The sequence below is a fragment of the Falco naumanni genome, chromosome 9, assembly GCF_017639655.2.
Source record: "Falco naumanni isolate bFalNau1 chromosome 9, bFalNau1.pat, whole genome shotgun sequence".
In the NCBI taxonomy this organism is placed as follows: domain Eukaryota; kingdom Metazoa; phylum Chordata; class Aves; order Falconiformes; family Falconidae; genus Falco; species Falco naumanni.
Window position 1 is genome coordinate 9,849,164 of NC_054062.1, and position 23,966 is coordinate 9,873,129.

Sequence of the window (23,966 nt, forward strand, 5' to 3'; positions counted from 1 at the left end):
AGCATCTCCACAAGTCAGGAGGATGAAACCTTCCAAACTACCATGACGTTTAGAAACCACATGTCTGCCATCAACACATAAACCTGAGGATTTCTCTGTACCACCTGGAATAAAAAACTCTCGAGTCTTGCCTAACCAGCCTGGCTCAGCTCAGCCACCCAGCCGAGCATCACAAGCATCCTTCAGGTACCACTGCAGATGCATTCGCTGCACAAAACCACTGCTCACGCCCAGCGTGGCAGCGCTGCCTTCGAAGCGCAGGGTGCTGCGTGTGGCACGGGGGGGGCTCCAGGGAAGGGGTTAACGGGTGGGCAGAGGCAGCACTGGGGGGTTGCTAGGAGACTTGGGGCTTTAGGATGCTGGATGTGATGCTCAGCCAACCGAGGAGTCCTCTGAGGAGTAAATCTGCTAATTTGGGCTTCATTGATTGCTGGGGGTTAGGGGTGGATGTGGGTACGGCTGAGCAGGGCTGACCCTCCTCCTCCAGCCCCGGACCGATGTTTTCCCGTCCTGCTCCTGCAGTTTCAATTAAACCGATGAATTAATCTCTCGCAATAAACTCGGCTGCTATTGCTGTTTGTGTTGGGATTTGTAATCATTTTTCTGGCAAACATAACAATTAAACGAAGAGGTCTTGGTAGCTCAGCAGGGAAAGCTGGGGCTCCCCCAGACTGCCGGCTGGGATCGGGGTTCCCCCCCCCCCCCCCCCCCCCAGTTAGCTTTTACCAGCCAAAAGCCTTTTGTGGGGGGGCTGCTGGTAGCGAGGGAGCTGGGGGAGGCACCGCTGCCTCCCGCTCACCTGCATATGCTCCTCCAGATGGCCTGGGCTGCTACTTTTCATGTGGGAAAAGGTTTTAAATTAAAACCTTGCCTGTGTTTTCCGGAGGTTTTTTGGCTATTTCCCGCCCCCCCCCCCTCCCTTTCCAGAGCTCCAGCCCATTTGCCATCATTAAGTATAGACGGAGTGGCAGTGCAGCGAAGGGGGGCTGTGGGGCACAGCAGGGGGCTGCAAGCATAGAGCAGGGCTCGGTGGGGGTCTCTGGCCAGGGCTCTGCCCCACAGAGGCAGCTGTGCACCCCACAAGGAGCCCCTTTCAGGCCCAGGTCAGCCCTGACTCTCCGCAGCCCTCCTCTCTGTAGAGCCCCCCACAGACCCCCTCTGCCAGCCCCTCTCATCAGCTCCAATGCCCCCTGTACCACCATCCTCTGCACCACTGGAGGGGCAGGAGGGCTCCCTTGGATGCCTGGCACTCTGGATATCCATCCCAGCAGGATCAGACCTGGCTCTGCTCCATACCAGAGTCGTCTCCCACCTGGCAGCTGCTCACTCTGTCCCCCCTCACCAAGTGTTTAGCCCCCGGCTTTGCAGGGATGGGATGGGGGGGACACAACCTTCCCGCTCATCTCCAAGCCCAGCAGAGGAGCAAGACCCACACAGGGGCAGGATCCTGCCCCTCCAGGGACTCCAGGATGCCAACTTTTCACAGAAACAGCGGATTACAGCGCATCAGATCCAATCAATAGTCTGCCGCGGCAGAAAGCAAAGAGAAAAGAGGAACAAAAAGAGGTTTCGCAGTAGTGGAGGATTTGGGGGTTTTGTTGTGTTTGGAAGGGGGGGGGGGGGAAAGCCTGAGAAAGGGCTGGGCAGGGGGGGCGGGGGGACACAGTGGGGCTCCCCACTCACTAGGGCACCACCATGGGGTGGGACCCTCCAAAACACGCGTGGTGCCAGGGAGAGCCCATGGGCACGGATGGGCGCAGGGTGGGCATGGGGTGCTCCAGCTCCATCCAGCACAGCGGGTTTGACTCCTTCTTCCCCAGGTTCAGGCATCCACAGCAAAACGCTCCTGGCTCCAGCCACCCGAGTGGGGTGAAGGGTGGAGAAGGGAGTTTGGCAGAGAGAAGAGAGGTGGAGAGGTGCTCAGCTCCTCGTCTGGTCCTGCTGAGACCCTCTCAAAGGGTGACCAGGCTTGGAGATGCTCTGGACGAAAGGAGGACATTAAAAACGGTTTTTTTGGAAACCCAAAGATTTTGCACAGGGATGAGCAGAAGAGACTCCCCGGGAGCTGCTGCCACCAACCCACTTTTGGCTGCAGCCCAAGACCTCTTTGCAGGTAGTTTGTCTCATTGTCTGAGCTATCGATTCCTCCCGGGGAAAAAAGGGGCCCTGGCACAGCGAGCAGTGTCACTAAATGAGGGACAGAGTGCTCTGCCCTTGCAAGAGAGACTCTTTCCCTGGCAGCCGAAATAGCCTTTCCCCACCGGACCAGGGTGATGGGGAGCCTGCACAGGGGCTGGAGGCACCCAGTGATGCTCCTGTCCCATGCAGGGCCCCCCCGGCAGCCAGACTCACAGCAGGGAGAGCACCCAGGGGGGAGATGGCAGGTTTTGTCACCCCAGGGTGGGCAGCCTGGCAGAGGACCATCCGGGCATCACAGCGCTCTCCCCGTGGCTGCTTGGGATGAGGCTCACGCACCTCCTCTGCATTCTGCGCTCTCGCCGGCGCAGGGGCGAAGAGCTTTGAAGGAGCTGCCCTTTCATTATTAATATGATGATGATGTCTGACACTGTGTGCGCAGAGACGGCTCTCTGCCTCCAGTGGCACCATGCCAAGAAAAGCGCATGCTGTTCCTTGGGGAAGGGTTGGTCCCCCCATCAGCCTTTCCCCGATCCCCATCCCCGCTCCACGGCTCAAACAGTAAATAATGGAGTGGTTCTGCCCTGCACAGCCCCTTGCTGGATTGGACCCATGGGACATCAGTCCTCTCACCAGGTCTGACCCCGTGATATCCTGGGGATGCCAACCAAGCGCTGGCTGAGCACAATGAGGGGGGAAAGGTGCCACCAAGCCTTGTCTGGTGGTGTCCCACTCTGGAGGGACCTGAGCCCAGCCCCTGCCTGCCACCACCACTGCAACTCTGCTCACCGTCTTGGACCACAAAAGAGAAATTTTTTTATAAAGATTCATTTTAGTGCACAGGTCTGATCCCATGTTTCTTCAGTCATTTTCTGCCCCCAGGCCAAGCTGGGACCCCCAGGCAGCGTGGGCAGAGCCGGCTCAGGCAGGGAAAATGCTGCCAGGAGCCGCAGCTCCCAGCAGGACCCACAGCCGTAGCAGCCTGCCAGCATCCTCACATCAGACCTCACATCAAACCTCGTGCCCGTTTTTGCCCTCGGGCCACATGAATCATCCCTTCCCTCTGCCTATCGATCTGGGATGGGCTGCTGGCAGAAACCCCCTCCCCACCCACTGCCAGCCTCCAGGGGGGCCTGTGCCCAGCCCTGCCTGACCACCGTGTGCGCCCACCTCCTCAGGTGCATGGCTGCGCCCTGAGCACCCCATCGCACAGCCCACGTGACTGGATCTGGGGCTGTGGGGCCACCAGGTGTGGCAGGGCTGGAGCTATGTGGCTTGGCTGGCCTGGGATGCGTCTTCCCGGGTCCCCAGCACCACAACTACAGCCAGACCCCATGACGGGTGACACGGCTCTGTGTGAGTCAGTGCTGAGCCAGGCCAGTGTCCCCTCTGGCCCCTGGCCTGCCTCGGCAGCGAGCACAGGCAGGGCTCACCCTGAGCATCCATCGTGCAGAGCCCCAGCAGCATGGCCCCCTCGGTGACACAGGACCCCCAGTCCCGCTCACTGCCACAGCCCGGGGAGCTGCACACCAGCCTGGCAACTGGGACCAGCACCAGGACCCACCAAGCCGGACCCTGCACCCGGGTCAGGGTGCAGCGGGGGCACCGCACGCACGGCGGGGGCTGCGAGGGGCCAGCCCCCTTGCACAACCCCACTGGCTGGCTCCCACGCATCCCATCCCGCACCAGCCTCCACCATTCAGCTGCGGGTTATGTCAAGGTATGTTGGATTGCAAATTAAACGTCAGCTCGCTGCACGGGCCTGACTCCATCTGCAGAAAATGAGTTGCTGGACTTGGAGAGTGTCCAGTTGTGCAGCTCGGCATGCCTAACACCCAGGGCTGACAAGCCACTGAATCACTCCTCCCCATGCTGCCAGGCCACATGAAGCCAAGATACATTTCTTTTTAATGATAAGTTTTTATTGTTTGGAATTCAGCTAAAACAGCCTCCCGGGCACCCACGGCCTCCTGCTTCCAGAACGGCCGTGCGGCATGGGGGATGAGCCCGGCCAGAGCAGGCACACCAAACACCCCACCAGTGAAACCAGCTGGATGGTCTCAGCTCTAAAGGGAAGTCCTTGAAAACTGTTTGCGGGGAAGGAGCTGGGCTGCTGCCATGAGCAGTGCCCGGTAAATCCACACAACATCGCTGCAGCCAAAGGCAGGATTTGCACCTGGCTGGGAGACAACACAGGCTGCTGGAGCCAGGGCTGTGCTTCCCTCCCCACCCCAGAGAGCCCTTTGGCTGTTTGCTGGCCTGGCACGCACCCAGCTCTTCCCAAAATGGGGTGTGTGTCCTGGAGGGAAGCTGCTTGGACCCTCGGCCCCCAGCACACACAACCTGCCGCAGGGAGGCAGCCCCCACCCCAGTGAAACCACATGGGAGCTGCTGGGGGGTCCCAACTGAGGCTGAGCTGCGGGAACAGAGACCCAGGGGGCTTCAGAGCAACCCCCAGCCCTGATGTGCTGCCTGCCCAGAGGGACAGCCCCACGCTGCAGGAGTGTGAGTGTGCAGGGGGGCTGCAGGCCCCCCCCCCAGGAGGTTTCCCAGGGGCTTTTCAGCATTGAGACAGAACCCAGCCTCCCCCCAGCTGGATTAACGCAGGGCTGAGCCACCACTGCTTTCACGATGCTCCTCTGAACCTCTTAGCAACGCTCCTGTCCACAGGTCAGACAAGCAGCAAATACAAGATTTAAGGGCAGTGCTGCGAAGGCACGGTAAAGAAAACCACATCCACAGCCGGGAGGGGGGGGGGGGGGGGGATGGGGGGTGGTCAGGCTGGGGAGGGACCACTGCGCAGGAGCTCAGGAGCTGGTGGCACACAGGGCCAGCACTGCTGCTTTGGGCTGGCAACGCCAAGCTTTGGGCAAGTGATGGTCCAGCAGGCATCCATGCGAGCCCATGTGCTGGGGGGCCCAGCTGCTGCCTCCCCCCCAGCCAGCACCTGCTTTCCACCATGCGCTGGGTTTTGCTAGGAGGCCCCTAGCACTTTGGCTACCCTTAGGCACAAAGGTTTTGGGGGGGCAATTCCCCCCCTCTCTCTGCCCAGCACCCTGCCCATCCCTGCCCACTGGTGGGACCCCATCAGCATGGGGTGCTGAACTGGGGACCATGGCTTTGGAAAGGGGGTGAGTGGGTCCCCGGGGTACCCCCTGCCCTTACCTGACCCTGGCCCCCTGTGACACCCCTGGCACCACTGGCACCAACCCCTGCCTTACCTGCTGCCACTCCTCCAGCTGTGCTGCCACATCTGGGCAACTGCGGAGACCCAGGACAGGGTGACAGGGTGGGGGGCTTGGATCCAGGATGGCTCCAGAGCTACGGGGGGCGGGGGTGGGGGTGGGGGGGGGGTGGCGCACAGGGCAGTGCTGGGGGCCGGGGTGATCCAGGGCAGTGCTGGGGGGATGCAGGGCAGTGCTGGGAGGCGGGGGGGATGCAGGGCAGTGCTGAGGGTCGCGGGGCTGTGCTGGGGAGCCGGGGCGAGTCGCCGGGGCATCACCGGGCGCTATCCCCGCGGCGGGGCCGGGGTAGCCCTGGGGGGAGCGGGGCGGGTGGGGAGGGAAGATCCACCCCCGTGTCCGTGCCCGTGTCCTCCCTCCCTCCCTCCCTCCCTCCCTCTCCTCCTCCTCCTCCTCCCTCTCCTCCTCCGCCGCCGCCGCCGCCGCCGCCCGTCCTCCCGCCGCGGCCAGCCGGGCAGCGCGGGCGGGCCGGGGGCTGCGCTGCCACCGAGGGGTCCTGAGGGGGGGTCTGGGCACTTGGGCTGGAAGTTGGTGACACGATGGGGAACGAGCGCTGGAAAACCATGGGAGGAGCCTCGCAACTTGAGGACGGGCAGCAGGAGAAATCGCAGGTACCTGGCGGGGGGCTGCGGGGCAGGGGCCGGCCCGGGGGTCCCACAGACACCGCCACCACCACCCCCGGTCCCTCAGCGAGTTTTTTATCCCCGTGCACCTCGGCTGGGTGGGCTGGTCCCCGGACACCCGCGTGCCGACGTCCCCGGACTGCCTCCCCCCGCCCCGATTTATGGACTGTATTTATTCGCAGCCGGTGTCCGCCCCCCCCCCCCCGAATTAGGGAGTTAATTTCTTTGCAGTCGGAGCCCCCGGCCCGCAGCGGCGGGCAGCCCCCGGCCCGGCAGCAGGCGATGCTCGGGGCTGCCCCCGGCCCTGGACAACCGCTGGAAATAACCCCTGGAAAGGGCTGGGGCACCTCGGCTCCCTGCTGCAGCCAGCGCCGTCCCGCGTGCTTCAGGGACCCCCGGCTGCCCGCTCCCCCCGGACCCCTCCCCCGGGTGGGTTTGGGGGGATGCCGGCGGTGCGGGGTGCGGCGGAGGGGTCAGAGCTGCGGCGGGGGCGGGGGAGCCTGTTCGCACAGCGCCGGGGACCGCCCCGGGGGGCGCGTACGGCCCCCCCAGCACGGCACGGCACGGCACGGCAGCGCGGGCAGGGCACGGCAGGGCAGTGTGGGCAGGGCTGCATGGCCGGGACAGTGCGGGCAGGGCAGGGCAGGGCAGCACGGTGCAGGCAGGGCAGTGCGGGCAGGCAGGGCAGTGCGGGCAGGGCTGCATGGCCGGAGCAGGCAGGGCAGGGCAGGATGGTGCGGGCAGGCATGGCTGGGGCAGTGCGGGCAGTGCGGGCAGGGCAGGACGGTGCGGGCAGGCATGGCCGGGGCAGTGCGGGCAGTGCGGGCAGGGCAGGGCAGTGCGGGCAGGCATGGCCGGGGCAGTGCGGGCAGTGCGGGCAGGGCAGGACGGTGCGGGCAGGCATGGCCGGGGCAGTGCGGGCAGTGCGGGCAGGGCTGCATGGCCGGAGCAGGCAGGGCAGGGCAGGACGGTGCGGGCAGGCATGGCCGGGGCAGTGCGGGCAGTGCGGGCAGGCATGGCAGCCGCCCTGCCCGCCCTCTGGACGGGAAGGGAAGGGGTGCGAAGCGTGGGCAGGCGCGCCTGGGGAGAGCTGGGGCAAGGCGGGTCCTGCTGGAGCCTGTGAGCCCAGGGAAGGAGCCCAGAGCCGGCGGTACCTGCCCTTGCTCCGCGCCCCGGTGCTGGGCGCGGGGGGGGAACAGCAGCCGTGAGACACACTCGCCCCCGGGTCTGCCACCTGCCCCCCCACCCCCCACCCCGGCCGTGCAGGAGAGCACTGCTGCCTGCCCCCCTTCTGCACAGCCCTCCCCCGCCCGAGCAGCCCACCCGTGCCGAGCGGCTCCCGCGCCTCGCTGGAGAGGGGCTGCTCACCCCCAGGGCCACGGGAGACCCTCCGGGTGAGAAACCTCGCTCTCCCCGCAGCCTCCCCCCCCCACCCCCGCGGCAGGCCCCCGAGCAGGGCTCCGAGCGGTGCCGTTCGGCTGGAGCTCCCGGCTGTGGCCCCCCGGCTCCGGGGGGCGCTGGGCAGGATGGACCCAGCCCCACCACGGCCCCGAGCCGGTGGCTCATGCAGGGGGATGCGAAGGAGGCACCGACTGTGCTGTGCAGCCGGTGCTGGGCTTCCCCCCAGTAAGCTCCAGTGGGACCCATCCCAGCCCGCCTGCGTGTCACCCACGGAGCCGGCTCCGGTTCCCCCGCTCGCCCTCCCCATTCCTCTCCTCGCTCCTCTCCTCGCCCTTCTCCCTCTTCCCTCTCCTCCCTCCCCCCGCAAAGCGCACCGTGCCTAGGAGCAGGAGCAGGCAGGCTTTGGATGACGGAGGAGAGCAGGTAACAGGAGCGGGATTCGGTTCCTCTGCCTCCATCCACGGCGTTGGGCTCTAGGAGGGTGCAGGTAGCAGCAGGGGGGCAGCTGGGGTACAGCCCCTGCCCCAGCCTGAGCAGGGCTGGGGGCTGCAGCCCTGCACAGAGCCGAGCGGCAGCAGAGTGGGCAGGGAGGGTGGAGAGGCTCGGGGGCAGCGGAGCAGCGCAGGGCAAGCAGCTGGGATGCCAAACGTGCTGCCGGAGCCGCTCTGGAGTGAGCAGTGGGCTGGGGAATGGGGGCCTGGCCCTTGCTGCCCTGGGGCTCCTTCGGAGCTGGATGGACCGTGGCAGTGAGGTGGGGGCACCTGGGCTAAAGTTTGCCCCAGCAGCTGAGCCTGGGCAATGCAAACCAGTGCCCACCTGCCTCAGGAGCAGAGCCGGGGTCCTGGTTTGTGCCTGGCTGAGGGCACAGCTCAGGCGGAGAGCGCCAGGGCTGCCCACCATCACTGCCTCCCACCCCGCAGCGCAGCAGGCAAGCTGGCAAAGGGCAGCGGTTTTGCCAGGAGCAAAGGGCTCCTCCTCATCAAAGAGTATCTCCCATGGCAGAGCTCAGCCTCTTGCCACCACCGCCCGTCCACGCTCCCCAGGGGCCAGCCCACTGCCAAGCTCTGCGCCAGCTGCCCCAGGGACAAGGCAGCCCGTGTCCTTCTCTCCTTGCAGGCTGCATGTGGTGGAGCTGCTGTCTCCCACCCCCAGCACAGCCGCTTGCCTGTCTGCCTGGCTGGGGAGGCTGGGGGATGCTTGGGAGAGGTGATGGGTGATGGGACTGCGGGAACCTACAGCCCCAGGGCGCAGGGCAGCCTGCAGGGTGCTGGTGCGGTGTGGCTGGGACACCAAGGACTTGGCCCCCATGGGTGGCCAAGCACAGAGCTCCTGGCTGAGCCAGCACAGGGCATGGAGAGCCTGGCTCAGCTTTGTACCAGGGGAACCACGGTGCCTCAGTTCCTGCCTTGGGCTGTCTACCAAGCTCCAGCCCCAGCTCTGGAGCAGGTTTGTAAGTGAAGCTCTGCTCACCCCGAGCACCTCCTAGTCTCGCAGCTTCTGCTTTCCTTAGGAAGGAATGATTTGGAGACACTGGGATCTCTAGCCCAATGGATGTTCCCAGGGGACATCAGTAACCGGGGCAGGGGGATGTCCTGCAGCTGCCTGAAAGTCTTGTCGAGAAGATCCAGGAACCAGAGGCCGTGCAACGTGCAGCAGAAACCCCTGGGGTCATGAGGGCTGTGGCCGTGTTGGGGCTGGAGTGTGCAGGAGAGGGGGCTCAGGGCCCTGTGCCGGGAGCTGGGCATGCAGCTGCAGTGCTGCGGTGCTGCGGAGGTTTAGGGGGACCCACACCCCAGTTTGGAGCATTACTGGTGGCGCTAGCTGAGCATTTCCCTCCTCTCCCCAGTGCAGGTTGCCAGGTAACACAACCTGCCAGCATCACACTGTGGGACTCACCAAGCTGCCACTGGCGCAGGTCTGTCGGTCACTTGCAAAGGGGGTTGGCCCCCGGTTCCTGCCCCAGTTCCCAGTGCCAGTGGGAGGGCAGTGATGCTGGGGCTCCAAGGCTGGAAAACAGCTGGATACAGCTGCTGGCCGGAGCTGCAGGATTTTGGTGTGTTAAAGCCCGGTTGGGATTTGTGTGGCTGTGGGAAAGGGAGTGTGGGCCGTGCACGGCTCTGCTCCTGAGACCCGTAATACTCAGACGGGTCTCTCGGCCACCATTAGCCCATCTGTGTGTCCTGGCAAGCACATTTCGAGTTGGGGACATCAGTGTGGTGGGGAGCAGCAGCATGCAGGGTGGGGGGGTGCAGAGCTGTAGAGCTGAAGGTGCTGGGATAGCCAAGATAGCCACAGGGACATGGTCACTGCTCACCCCACAGATCCCAGACCACCTGACGTTGCCCTCCAGTCAGCAGCCATCCCTCCTGTCACTTCTGCGCTTGAAGGGTGCTGAGGGGCTGGGTCGAGCCCTGGTCCCAGGTATTCACTTGAGGGTATCAGTGCTGGGCATCTCTCACCTCCGTCTGCCACCATCCTGCTGCTCCTGGGTGCCCCTCATGCCCCAAGCCAGGGCTCCATGTCTACAAACCCAGGGCAAACTCCTTGACCCTCTGCTTGCCAAAACTCCACTTATTGCCTTTGACATCTCCTTTTAGTGCACGCCAAGGGGCTGAGCCTGGGGCTGCTGCTTTACAGAGGTCCCTGCAGGGTGGCTTTCCATTCAGCCCAGAGCTGTCTGCATCTCCAGCTTCACTCCCTGGGCTGGGGGTGGGGGGGAACCCAGAGCATCCCCTGAGGCTGGTGGGGCATCATGGCCACCCAGACCCTGGCTGGCCAGCCCCACCGCAGCCAGGGTCACCTTAATGCAAGTGGTTGCAGGAGTGGGAATGAAGCGAAGGGTGCTTGAAGGAAGGTGTCACTCCAGATAGATGTGCACAGGAGGGGACAGGGCCTGGGAAATCTTTGCAGATGCAGCAATTTTCCCCACGTTTCTGGGGAAAGTAGTCTTTGTCTCTCCAAATCTGCAGTTTTCTGGCAGCCCTGCAATTCCTTATGACAGCCATGGCTGGGGTCAGGGGAAAATCACAGCCTCTGTCCTGCAGGTGTAATGAGAAGGGGAGGTGGCAGGGGGACCAGGGGGCTGATGTGACTGGGTGGCAGCTCACTCCCTCTGCGCTGGCGGCATGGGCACTGCACACTTTGCAAGGAGAAAAGGCCCCTGGCGTGCATGGGGCAGCTCCCATGTGCTGGGCCAATGGGCCCCTGCAGCAGCAGAGCTGCGAAGGGGCTCGGGGGGGGTCAGAGACCTTTCCCACAGCAGGTCCCCCTCGCTGGGAGGCTCTGGGACAGGTCCCAGGGCTCTGGAAGCAGCTCTGCTCCCCTCCGGCAGGCAGCGAGCATGCAAGGGTATGCGTGCCTTGCCGCAGCCGGGAGATGCCCCGTGCAGAGAGGGTCCCTGTGATTCTCAGGGTGACCTGGCCCCAGCATGAACCCACAGCCTCCCCTTGCTGCTGGGGACATCCCCTGCCTTCCCTCGCCTCCTTGCTTTCCCCGCAGTCCCTGCTCTGGAGGACACAGGTGGCGTTTTCCCTTTTTCTCCCCCTGTCTGTGCCCAGGGCAGCAGGGAGCCCCGCACGCACCTCCCAGGGACCTGGGGTTGCTCCAGCTGAGTGTCGCCGCCTTAAATAAAACATGCCAGCGGGAGCCGGTGGCTGCCGTGCATTCACCTTCTTTATTATTTCATACCTCTGGCTCCCAGGTGGGTTTAGCCGCTTCGCTTGATGAGCGCTCGCCCGTGGCCTGTGCATCCTTGGCAGAACCGCAAGGCTCCCTGGGGTCCCCGTGTTCCCTCCTCTACCACCACCCCCATTTCCAACGTCACCTCCCTCGTTGCTGGACCCCCCAAAGCCTGTGAACGCACCTCTTGGATGAAAGGAAGCAGGATGGGTCTGCCTGGGTGGGTCCCGATGGTGTCCGTCTCTCTGTCCACAGAGGATGAGCTGCGGGTATATCCTGTGCACCGTCCTGCTCTCGGTGGCCGTCCTCCTGGCAGTGACAGTCACGGGGGCCATCCTCTTCATGAACCACTACCACACGCCCGTCACCGAGTCACCCCCTGTCATCAGCACCAACCCTGAGGAAGCCAATGCACTGGTCACCATCGAGAAAGCCGACAGCTCCCGCATCAACATCTTCATTGACCCCAACTGCCCCGATGCGGCGGGCACCTTCGGGCGCCTGGAGGGGCTGCAGACCTCCCTGCTGCGCGCCGTCACTGACCACGATGCCGAGGTGAAAGCCACCAAGAGCCAGCAGAAAGCCCTGCTGGTCACGGTGGCGGACGAGGTGGCCAAGCTGCTGACGCATGCTGTGCAGCTGCGTGCCGACTGCGATGGCCTCAAGAAGGGGCACAGTGCCATGGGGCAGGAGCTCAGCACCCTGCAGGGAGAGCAGGGCAGGCTCATCCAGGTGAGCCAGGGCTGGCAGTGCTGCGCGGTGCTCCTCGGGGACAGACCCCCTGTCCCGATGCCCCTGGCAGGATGGCTGCTTGCAGGGGAGACTTCCAGCAGAAGGAGCTGAGGTTTAAGGCGAGTGCTTGGGAACTGCGAGTTGGGAAGCACAGCTCCAGCTCCAGCTCATCAGCTGCCTGCGTCTCACTGCCAAACCACCCCGGTGCCAGCAAGCTGGGTGTGCAGCCTCCCACGCTGCGGGTCTCCCGGCTCTAGGTCCAGTTTGGGGGTTCTGAGCGGAGCTGAGCACAGCACAGGATCATCCCAAGAGCGGTTCATGCAGCAGTCAGCCCCTGCCCCTTATTTATGTCCCCAAAATTTCCCAGCTAAAGAGCTGTGTTGAAATGCTTACCTGGGTATGCCAGGGGTCTGCTGGGTATCATAGCAAGACCCAGGGTGCGGCTGGATGCTCAGCTCGGTGCCTGTCACTCCTGGTGGTCATCTCCCTCTGGCTGGAGCTGCTCCATCCCCGCTCTTTCACTCCCCATCCTGCCGTTCTGCCATGGCCACCCCATGTCACTCGCCTGGCCTGGGTCACCTCAGGGGACGGCAGAGAGCTGGCGGCTGTCTCAGGACACAGCTATTCCTGCCGCCTACGCGATCCTGTCCCGTGCCCAGAGATGCCCTTTATCCCACAGGCTGGTGGCACCAACGCACACCAGTTTGGGGATTTCTCAGCCCTGCTGGCAATAGGCTCTATCTGGACCCTGACACCCAGCCAAAAAGCACCAGAGAAGCTATATGGGATCTGCTGTGGCTTTTATATCCCCACCAGCCTGTACCCTGGCAGGGAGCATCGCTGCCTGCAGGCACTCAGGGAGCCGTGGGAGCAAGCAGAGCATCCTCATGGCAGGGTGGTCAAGGGGCTGGGGAGTGGAAAGGGTTTAACAACATTTAACCACAATTCCTTGTCTGCCCGTGTGTTGCCTGCCCACAGCTGCTCTCGGAGAGCCAGACCAACATGGCTCGGCTGGTGAGCTCCGTCAGTGACATCCTCGACATGCTGCAAAAGGAGCGTGGCAGTGCCCGGCCCCGGCTCAAGGCCGACCTGCAGCGAGCACCGGCCAGGGGAGCGCGGCCCCGGGGCTGCTCCAACGGTGAGGTGGCATCCCCATTGGTCCCCGGGGAGAGGGATGCGCTTGGGGCTGCTCCTGGCAGCCAGAGGGGAGGGAGACAACCACCTGAGATGGGGAAAACCAGGCTGGAGAAGGGGTTTTATACAGCAGTAGGGCTGGCAAGGAGGTGGGGGAAATAAAGCAGGAGGGAGATGGAAAGCTGTGTCCTAGGAGGGGTGTTTCTCACCGCGCAGCCCCCAGCTGCCCATTAACTAGCCTGCAAAGCCATCACAAAAGCCACCTCATGCCCCTGCACACCCCCACGTTCCCCAGGAAGACATAGCTGGGGCGAAAGCGAAGCGAGAAGCAACCATTTGCCTTCATGTAGGTGCAGGGGGCTCACAACAAAGAGTCACATTCATCACAATTTGGTTAAGATGAAGCTGAGTAAGTTTGTCGCAGGGCTGGGAGCGTGTGCCCGCACAGCCTGCAGCTACCTCTGGGCCCCGGCTCCCTCCTCCCCAACTGGGTCCCAGACAGCCCTTGCCATCACATGGGGACATGGGGTCAGTCCCAGCTGGCTGCTGGGGTCGGGGGGTGCCGTGGTGGCTGTGTCCCCCCGGGCACTGCTCACCCTGAGCATCAGAGGAGAAACAAGGGAAAGAGCAAGGCAGCACCGAGCCGCCAACTAGAGCTGGCAGCAAGGTTAAGAGCCTGAAAGAAATGGCAAGACATTAAATTAGATCATTAATTAACCAGCTTTCCTCTCATCCCACCCCATCCCAATGCCACGCTGCAGGCTCCCGGCCCCGAGACTGCTTTGACATCTATGCGAGTGGACAGCAAGAGGATGGGATTTACTCCATCTTCCCCACGCACTACCCCTCCGGCTTCCAGGTCTACTGCGACATGACGACTGATGGGGGCGGCTGGACGGTGAGCTGCCACCGTGCTGGGGGCCACCGGGTGATGCCACTGCCAGCCACGGGCTGTCCCTGCATCGGGATGCTGGGGGTGGGAGATGTCACTCTCAGCACTTGGATGTGTCATCGGGGTGGGGACAGCTAACAGGGTCTGGCTGTGCACAGGGTGCCTGGTCCCACGGGCAAGCAGGCTTCAGGCTTGTCCGTGTCACCTCGGCAGAGCCACCTGGTGCCACTGGCTGGAGGCCTGGGGAGCTTGGCTGGGGCTGGCGGGTGGTGTCAGGCAGGGAGCTGGATGCCATGACTGGCATTCGCTCTCCTCGGCAGCCTGCTGGGGCATGGCGTAGCTGCAGTTGTGCCATGGGGCGAACGGCTGTGCTTTGCCCCATCCTCGTGGTCCTGGGGAGCTCAGGACAGAGCACATTTTGCCTTGCCTAACGCAGGGGTGCCTCTGGTGCCACGCTGATTCACTTGCTCCCCAGCTGCCCTGTAATCACAGTAACGGGGGCAGGGAGCGGGGGGGATGCTCTGGTAGCCCCAAGCCTGGAGACCCCCTTGCCCTACCCAGGAGGGCATCGCCCCAGGTGCTGGCAGGGCAGCAAAGGGGTCCCAGGGAAGGGGCGGTGGGCTCATGGGGAGGGGTGGGCAGGCAGCCTCTCCCCTGAGGACATGGTGGGTGAGCCAAGCCAGCCAGCACCCCTCCAGCTGGGTGTTCTAGGAAACAAATCCCCCACGATCTGATTCGCCTAAGCAGCTTTATGCAGTGCCAGGAGGGAGCTTAGCCCCCCTGCCCTTGGGGGGCCGACGAGCCTTTGACCTCGGTCTGCCAGGAGCCCACCCCAGGCAGGAGCAACCTGTCATGCACAGGCTGGTACCAGCAGCTCTAGGGGGGAAACTGAGGCACAGCACAGCCCTGGGGATGCCAGCTCCCGGGGGGCTCACAGAGGGAAAAGGAGGGGACCCCACTGGCTCCCCAGGGTGGGGAGGGTCCTTGCAAACCCTGTGCACAGTCTGCTGAGCCCAAGCACTGCCTGAAGAGCAGCCCAAGGTGATTAGCAAGATACTCAGAGGCTTATTTAAAGCTGCTGCAGCTGGGAGGGCTCTGGCTGGACTGGGGAGGGGGTAAAGCAAATGATTTTACACCCAGCAGCACCGTGGGACCTGGCAGAAGGGCCAGCCTGGCACTGCCGGCAGCATCGCAGCCAGGTAGCACCACCGCTTTGCCCTGCCTTGACCAGGGCTGAAGACCCCAACCCGGTGCCGAATCCTGGTGTTCCCGAGACGGGCGCATCCAGAGCGGGGCCGAGGGTGCTCACCCCAGGCTCCCATTTCTGAGGGCTGCTCTGCAGCAGAGGCTCCCAGACATTCCTCTGGTCCCTTAGGGTGCAGGGGGTATCTCAGCCGTCCCCCATGGGGCTGGAGATGTGGGGGTGTCCTTGGGGCACTGGCTCACCCAGGCTCCAGGAAAGCCGTGGCACAGCTGAGCACCGTGGTGCAGAGCCTGGGAAATTTCCTTCCCCTCCTCCTCCTCCAAAGCGATTACTCCTGACATTTGGGCTTATTTGCATGTGGGTGGGTGGGTGGAAGCAATGGCAGCAGCTGAATCAATTTTGACTCAGAAACTTGGGAGTTGCTGAGCTAAGCTTTAGCCTGCATGGACGGCTTAGAGACCACATGGAGCAGGGTAGGGGGAAGAGCCACCACTGGGGAGAAACTCGGCCAGGGTCACTCACTGGATGCTGCTCAGCACCTCCCCGTCCCCACAGCGTGACCTGCAGTGTCACCCTGTCCCCTTGCCAGAGGCAGGGTCCCTGGTGGTTCCCCATCCCCTTTGTCGGGAAGGCTGAGTGAGGCACAGCCCTTGCTGGACCAACACCTCCCTGCGATGGCCACATCCAGCCCGGGCAGCAGGAGCCCCCGCGCAGCTCTGGGGCTGTTTGCTGTCTTAGTCGGAAAGCAGAAATCTGTCAGGGAGGGCAGCCAGCATCAGTGTCCGTGCAGGGCAGGATGACATGAAGGCAAAGAGATGTGGGAGGGAAGAGCCAGGGAGCCCCCAGCACAACCCCCCAGTCCATTTCGTCCCCCCTTCAGTCCTGCCTACCAGCAGCAGGGCCACATTTGCAGCCAGCTGGGGCATGGGTCCAGGTCTGTGCCCACCAGCACCAACGGGAGCATCCATGTCCTGCACTCAGCACCGACTTTAATTGCAGCAACTCCCCCGGGCTGACCTAAGCTGCATGGCAGCTCCAGGCTGCAGCCAAGTAATTGCCCAGCCCGACCCCAGCTCCCCACTTTGACACTCACCTCTGGCGCTTTATTAAAGCAATAATGGGGTGACAGAGGGCAGAGGAGGCTTAGCATCCTGGGCAGCCTGAAAAAGTTGCTTCTTCACACACTTCTTGTCTTTGGAAGTTTTTGCAAATGCCCCACGCTGCTCCCAGTGCCCCTGTGCCTCCATCACTGCCCGGCCGGGGCAAAGCCCCTGGGATCAGCATCTTGTCCCTGTAAGCAACAGTGCTGTGATGGCTCTGGCCGCCTCAGCATCATTGTCCATGTACAGCACGTATTGGGAAGTGGTGGGAAAGCTGAAGGGTGCGGAAGAAAAGGTTGTGCCAGCAGGATGAGGGCTGTGGTAATGTTAAGTGACAGCTTCCAGCTTCACAGGCACCGGCTGCGCCAGGGATGCTCACGGGCACGGCTTCGCCCAGCCTGCTCATCACTTGCCAGAGGGGTCCTGGAGCGGGCTGGGGGATCTGAGCAGACACTGATGCATTTACACATGGGCTGGGGGCAGCCGAAGGCAGTGGGTGAGACGAGCCTGGGGAAATGGGTGCTGCTTCCAAAAGATGTGATTTATGTGTCACCATGCAGGGCAATGAGACACTTGTGCTGGCAGGGACAGGCAGGAGCAGCCGTGTCCCCGGCACGGGCAGCGCTGCCAGCCGTGGTGGCCGCAGGCTGTCACACAGCATCGGCACTTCCCGGACACTGGCTCCCACTATGCTCCCAGTTTGTCCTCTCCACGGCTGAACCTGCAGCCGGCCTCCCCATCTCCCCGCTGTGACAGGGGCCAGAGGAACGCCGTGGGGCTGGGGCTGGGGTCTGTGCCGCAGCTGCCGAAAACCTGGCCAGGAGCTTGAGCACTTCGGTGGCAGAAGGGGATGGCCAGGCGCCTGCCCCGGCTGTGGCTGGCTTTTGACCCTGCTCAGGATTTGGTGGGGGCTGCAGGGAGAGGGAGCACAACGCACCCTCGCACCAGTGCCATGGCAGGCACAGGCTGGCGCTCCCACTTTTCTCTAGTTTTAACCCATTTTCCTGGGTTGGTGATTTGCAGGAGCCCAGCCTTGCCCTGCAAGCTCAGCGTGACTGGGGGAGGTAGAGAGCGGGGGAGATAAATATTTCAGCTTTGCCTTTAAAGAAGGGAAGGAAATCCTTTTTGCTTAAGAGGGGGTGATGCATATTTGATGAGGAGGAAAAGAGCAGCCAGGCAGGGCTGGGAGCGTGTGGCGAGCCTGCAGGTCACCGGTGCACGCAGCATGCTGGTGCACGCAGCGTCCTGCACAGGGGTGGAGGAGGCTCCCACATCCCTGTGCACAAGAGATGATGAGGATGGACCAGGAGGCTCAGGAGGACACAGGACCTTCAGCACCCGCTAGCCCTGCCAACCCGGTCTCAAGCCCCCTGGGGCTGAGCCTGGTAGGCAGCAGGGCACCGAGGGCCCCTGCGGTGCCCAGGGCGATTGCCAAGAGGTGCTGAGGCTCAGCCAGCGGCGATGTGCCCTACATGGCTCCCTGGGCACCACTCAGGCAATTGGCCTATTTACAGCCGGGGGTCAAAGCCGATTAAGAGGGAGCATCGGTGCCGCTTCAGCCGCCTTCCCCACGCGGCAGCACCGGAGCCAGTGCTGGCCGGGGAAAATCAGCTTTGGGCCCCCGTCCAGCCGTGCCATCCCCCTTTCCCAGCAAGCCTGAAGAAAGCCCCTTTAAACAGGCTTAACCACAGCTTCTCAAGTGCTCAATGCAGGGATAAAAATTAAGGCTCTAATTCTAGAAGGTAAGTACAGCAGGATCAGAGCTGTGCCATGCCGAGGAGTGTGCCGGAGCTTGCACCGGGCACCCATGGCTCCAGAAATGCCTCTCTGGTGAAGGGCAAACCAGTGTGAAGCTCACAGGCTGGGTCTGCTCCATGTGCCGGGATGAAACCCTGCATTGGCAGGAGGGCAGGAGCGGCTCGGGGAAGGCAGCAAAGGAGCATCCCTGTGGGGGAGCAAACACGGCAGCTTCCCGGCTGGCGGGGGGCTTGGTGGCAGCTGGGTGGGATGCTGGGAGCAGGAACGGGCTTGGCGGCACAGCCCCCCCCCCCGAAGATGGGGTGCTCTGGCCCCTCGGCTGCCAGGGCATGGGATGGCTCTTCCTAAATTGCCGGGTGCCCTGGCCGCCCCCTCTGCAGCCACGGGAGTGTGGCACTTGGTGGGAATCGGGCAGGCTGGCTCAGCCAATTTTAATGCAATTAATCTAGGGCTGGAGGCTTAATTAAGTTCAAATGGTGAGACACAGAGCAGCATTTTCTGGATCACTGTCAATAAATCAAACCCGAAACTATGGATAAAAGGGGATGAAACACACAAGGCACAACATGTCGATAAGCAGACAGGAGAGAAAAAGGGAAAGGCTCCGAGGAGAAAAGCCTCACTGAGCCCTGGGGATCTGGCTGGGATTTGGGGGCTCTGCAGGAGCCGGGGCAGTCAGTGCCCCACAGTTAATTTCTCTGGGAGACTAACGAGGCTACCACAGGAATGATGCCCGATGATGGGGCGGCTGCCCAGGAGAGCGCGGAGACCCAGGAGGGGGAAATCAGCTGTTCAGTTTTACGTGGTACCGAGCGTCCTGCTCCTCGCGGGATGGCTCGGACTGACCTGGGCAGCACATGCTGCGGGGACAGATCTCAACTCCTGCCATCCATCCATCCGTCCGTCCATCCGTCCGTCTGTCCGTACCCCTGCTCACACAGGCAGCGGCAGAGCCCGGGCTGTTTCTAGCCAGGTGCCCACCCGTCCCGGGGGCACCGGCCACCTTCCCGCAGGGACACACCGCGGGTTTCCCAAGCTCTGCTCCTGCTTCCAGGCGGAGGGAGGATCCAGTGAAGAGTTCTGTCTGAACCGATTCACTCATCCCTGGGAGCCGGCGGATAATGATCCGGCATTTCCCTGGGGACCTGCTCACCATCATCCCCCGGGTAATTACTGAGTTGAAAGGGTTTAATTTGTGCCCATGTCTAATAAGGTAGCGGTGGGGAGGGCTGGGCAGCATGGTGGGGAGCTGGGGGGCTGCTCGGGGTGCCCGGGCTCAGAGCAGCCCCGTGACTGATGCCCCGCGTGTCTCCCCAGGTGTTTCAGCGGCGGGAGGACGGCTCTGTGAACTTCTTCCGTGGCTGGGAAGCCTACCGGGATGGCTTTGGGAAGCTGACGGGAGAGCACTGGTTAGGTGCGTGGGGCTGGCAGCGCTCGCTCCTGGGCAGGCTGGCAAAGCCCGTCCGCCCCCCCAGCCCCCCTGGGAGGTCCCAGGTTTCTGAAGGGACACCGAGACCCCCCTGGGCAGCACTCATGTCCTCTATCCCCTGGGCAGGCGGGGAGGGGACCGGGTGGCTGCGCAGAGCCAGGGAAAGCGATGGGGCTGCTTGCCTAGCAAGGGCTGGAGGGTGGGAACCGCTCCCTGTCCCACCCGATGCCCCCTCCCCAGGGACCCCTGGCCACCCCAACCCCACCAGGGGTCCCCACACTCACCTCCTCCCTCTGCCACAGGGTTGAAGCGGATCCATATGCTGACAGTGCAGGGCAGCTACGAGCTCCGCATTGACCTGGAAGACTTTGACAACGGCACCGCCTTTGCCCACTACGGCAGCTTTGGCGTGGGGCTCTTCTCTGTTGACCCCGAGGAGGATGGGTACCCTGTCTCCGTTGCCGACTACTCAGGGACGGCAGGTAGGGTGGTGGGGCGCACTGGTCCCATGGGGCAGGGGGAACCCACAGCCACCAAACCCCCTCGCTAGGGTGTTAGCAGTCTCCTCTGGCACTGGTGCGGGTACCAGCTGCATCCCTGGAGCCAGAGGTGTCACCAGACATCCCTGGAGCCAGGGAGCTGGAGGCAGGAGAGGGGCTGCAGCTGGGCGTTTGCAGGGTGGGTGACCCGCAGTGCCCTGTACCTCACCAAAGGAGCCCCATGGGGGTGCCCAGGGGAGCCCCATGGGGCAGGAGCCAGCCCAAGGGCAGAGTGAGGGGCAGGAAGGGCCCATCACGGCTCCTCTCCCCCGGGGCAGGTGACTCCTTCCTGAAGCACAATGGGATGAAGTTCACCACCAAGGACCTGGACAACGACCACTCGGAGAACAACTGTGCAGCTTTCTACCACGGTGCCTGGTGGTACCGCAACTGCCACACCTCCAACCTCAACGGTCAGTACCTCAAGGGCCACCACAGCTCCTATGCCGACGGCATCGAGTGGTCTTCCTGGACCGGCTGGCAGTACTCCCTCAAGTTCACCGAGATGAAGATCCGGCCTGTTCGGGAGGAGAATTAGCTGGATGTCATGAGCTCCCCCACCCTGTGCCCAGCCCCCTGCCCTTCCCCACCACCCTGCAGCCCCATCCCCCCAGCTGCCATCCTCCCCAAGGGCTGGCCCATCTTCGAGGGGCCCCTGGGGAGCACCTGCCCTCGGTGAGGGTGGCTTTAGCTCCCAAGCACCCGTGGGCATCACTGGACCTTTGCTTCCTGCTGTCGTGGCTCCCCTGCAGCCAAAACAGGTCTCCCGGCCAGAGCATGACCCACGGCCGGTGCTCACGGCTGGGGCAGAGAGGGCAGTGGGATGCGGGGATTTGGGGAGCGGGGCCCAGTGGGGTCCAGCAGGGATGAGAAAGGGTTACCTGGAGGGAGAGAAGGGAGGGATGGATACAGCAGCCTGGGCAGGCTGGACACCTCTGCTTATCCCTGCTTTGGGCACCTGGCAGCGGCCTCATCAAGCCGGCAAGGGGCTGGGAGACACTGGCTGTGGCGAGCCCTGAGCTCCACAGAGCCCCCAGAACTGGGACAAGGCTGCTGCTCTGTGGTTCCAGCTCACCCCGTGGTGCCACTGGGGACAGGGAGGGCTCGGCTGGGCTGCAGCCCCTGCGGGTGCCTGAGTGTGCCAGTGATTCCTTCTCTGGTCTGCAAAACGCTCACCTCTCCCCCTGCAACAGCAATGCAGCTGGAAAGGGACAATTACAAACTCCTTAGTCCCCGTTGTCCCTGGCCTGGCTCCTGGAGCCTCCCGGTGGGTCAGGTCACCCTACAGCAAGGCAGCGCGGTGCTGCAAGGACGCACACCCGGAACCGAGCATGGCACGGAGCTGTTTTGGCAGCGCTGGAGAGATGGGGAGCACAGCAAGGAGGAGAAGGAAAGGAAGGCTGGCTTCCCAGCATGGCTCTGCCTGCATTTTGCAGCTTCTCCCTCCCAACCAGACCCACTCAGATTCACATCAGACTTTTGCTATCCAAAAGCTCTGACCTTTTCTGAAACCCTTGGCTTTGGACAGCACAGCCGCCTGCCCCGTGCAAGCCCCCTCCGCTCGCTCCCAGCCGGAGGATCCGCATTCATTTTCACCCAGGATGAGCCGCGCTCTGGCTCGGCACCTGCAGATATTCAAAGCCTTTCATTTCTTCAAATCCCATTAAGGTTTTGCAAAAAGAAGCCCCAAGTGGGGCTTAGCATCTGCAGGGCTCTGATAACCAGGCGGCAGGTGATGCCTCGCACCGGCTGACCCAAGGAGGAGCTGCCATGGGGTGTGGGGCTGACTTCCCCCTCTGGCTCCCTGCAAGGACTCAAGTGGGGGATTCTGCCTCCCCCCCTGCAAAAAAAACCACAAACCCCCCTGAGTGGGCTGTATAGGAACAGGCAGGGGAGGGGGACAGCTGGGACCCTGCCACCCTTTACATGATTTTCTGCCTGTGCTACAGCAGCAACGGGGAGCAGAGTCCCCGCGCCGGGCCCTGGCCCCGAGAGAGTCAGCCGGACAGGCTGCCCCCGGGGGGGAGCACCCGACGCCCCCGTTAAAGGAGACTTAAGGCGCAGGGAGATCAAAGGCTCATTTCCCCCACTGTGGCAGGTTTGTTCTTCCCTGCGTGCTTCTTTTCTTAAGTCTTTCCCACCTGGGATCCTGTGCTAGCCAAGCCCTTTCACCTGCCAGGCGGGTCCTGTCTGTCCTGCCAGGGGAGGGGGACAGTGATGTGCTGGGGGTCACCGCACGTTTCCCCCCTGCCAGGGATGTTCCTCAGAGCCCTCGGGTGAGGATGAGCTCTGAGCGCAGGCACCAGCTCTGCCCACTCCACCCCTGCCCAGAGCAGCTGGCCAGGCTGGCTTTCTGGGACGGTGGGATCTGAGGGAGCTCAGTGTGGCATTTCCCAGCCAGCACAAGAGCAGATGCCCCCGGCAGATTCCATGGGGCTTCCCGCACCCCGCCAGACCCCTCCAGAAAGGGTTCTGTGCAGGTGGGGAGCACAGCACCCATCTTTACTTTTTGTTCATTCATTTCAGTGGATTAGCTGTAGCTGGGTTTTCTAGTGCTTGCCTTCAGGACAAGAAGGCACAGAGCCACGTGCCCGGGTGGAAAGGCTCGTCCCCTCCCTGGACCCCTCCATCGGTGTTTTTCTGTGCCGGGGAGGGGACGTTGTATGTGCAGTTTGTCATAGCACACCTTTGAGTAACTGCCTGTGTCACCCAGGACTCCCTAATGACTTTGTTTTGACTTGCACGAGAGGTATTTAATCCATGCCGAGACGCAGGATTTCCCAGGATTATTCCCGAGAGCGCACGCATCACTCCGTGGCCCCGGATTAGGCTAAACCCGTCCGTGGTGACACCTCCCTGGAGAGGGGTGGGCAGGGGTGGCTGGGGGGGTCTGGGACCTGGCCAAGGACCTTCCCAGCGAAGCCCTGGGCCAGGTGATGGTGTGTAGCAGTGCTGTCAAGTCTAGGTTGTGTGTGAGTGGTGTCCAACGCTGTACATGTGGACTTTCTAAACTCCTTAATAAAAGGAACTCATCGTTAGCTGGCGTGTCGGCAGCCATGCTCACAGCGCAGCGCAGGGACATCGCTGGAGGAACCCACCACAGTGATGGCAAAGGGAGCGGCAGCAACGGCCACGGCTCCTGCCGTGCTGCGGGTGACAGCTGCTTCCCCGTGCTGGGCTTGTGGCATGGCGTTCCCGGGAACCGGCCCATGGCGGGCTTGGCCTGCCAAAACTGCTCTGCAAAACTGCTGGGGAGACCCAGTGGGGCAGGGCTGGGGCAGCGGAGGCTTCCCGGGGCTCCAGGGGCTGCAGCCCAAACCCAGCACTGCGGGACCTCGGGGTGGCCCTGGGGCTGGGGCAGGGGGTGGTGGCAGGGCTTGGCACCGAGGGGACCCGGTCCCCCCCATCTGCACTGATGGGCAGAGCACCGAGCGATGCTCCCGGCCCTTTCCCACTGCCCGCCCCACACCCTGCTCTGCCCCAGGCCAGGCCAGAGCCGGGAGGGGACGGCTGAGTGCCAGGCGTTGGGGACCACGCGTTAGCACTGGTGGCTGCCCGCACTGGCCAGTGAGGGTGGGAGCACCTGGTCTTGCCCATGTGCGCCCAGTCCCTCTGCAGGTTTGGGGGTGCAGGGATCTCCACTGGTGCCTGTGCACCCACCACACTTGCACGCGTGGCTGGGACCCCCAACAGCTACACATGAATATGTACCTGCCGAGGGGGCTGGGGACACTCATGCCCCCAGACAAGACCCTCCCTCCCACCAGCATCCCCACCAGCTGCCGGTGACTCAAGGCCAGCTTCAGCCCAGGGCGCACCCAGCCGCTCCTCTAAATGAGGCGGCAAACGAAGGAGGCGCGTTAATCAGCAGTGGTGCCGTGCTCCCATTGTGGTGGCTCGGCCAGCCCCCGTCCCCCCCCGCCAGCCCCCTCCCCGCCAGGATCCCAGGCTGTGCTCTGTGCAGCCACAGCCCTGCGAGCCGGCCACGCGCTCAAGGGGTGACACGGCAATTAGTGCCGGTGGGTATTTAAGGGCAGGCAAGGCGGGCTGGCCAGCTCAGTCTGGACACAGGGTGGCACAGAGCCGGGCCAGGGCGGG

The 23,966-nt window shown here is 63.2% G+C and overlaps 1 protein-coding gene across 1 annotated transcript; it reads left to right on the plus strand.

Annotated features, from left to right (window-relative positions):
• Nucleotides 1-5,808: 5,808 nt before the first annotated feature.
• Nucleotides 5,809-20,406, plus strand: FIBCD1 (fibrinogen C domain containing 1). The gene is made up of 7 exons (XM_040607673.1): nt 5,809-5,989; nt 11,336-11,812; nt 12,791-12,950; nt 13,708-13,844; nt 19,218-19,314; nt 19,632-19,811; nt 20,147-20,406. The coding sequence occupies exons 1-7, from the start codon at nt 5,918-5,920 to the stop codon at nt 20,404-20,406; spliced, it is 1,383 nt and encodes a 460-aa protein (XP_040463607.1). The 5' UTR covers nt 5,809-5,917.
• Nucleotides 20,407-23,966: the final 3,560 nt, after the last annotated feature.

What these genes read in the sequence shown, in the direction of transcription:
- FIBCD1 (XM_040607673.1), top strand. Translation starts at nt 5,918, where the DNA reads ATGGGGAACGAGCGCTGGAAAACCATGGGAGGAGCCTCGCAACTTGAG. An exon ending in GCCCCGGGGCTGCTCCAACG is followed by an intron (nt 12,951 to 13,707) that starts GTGAGGTGGCAT and finishes GCCACGCTGCAG; the next exon opens with GCTCCCGGCCCCGAGACTGC. An exon ending in GACGGGAGAGCACTGGTTAG is followed by an intron (nt 19,315 to 19,631) that starts GTGCGTGGGGCT and finishes CCTCTGCCACAG; the next exon opens with GGTTGAAGCGGATCCATATG.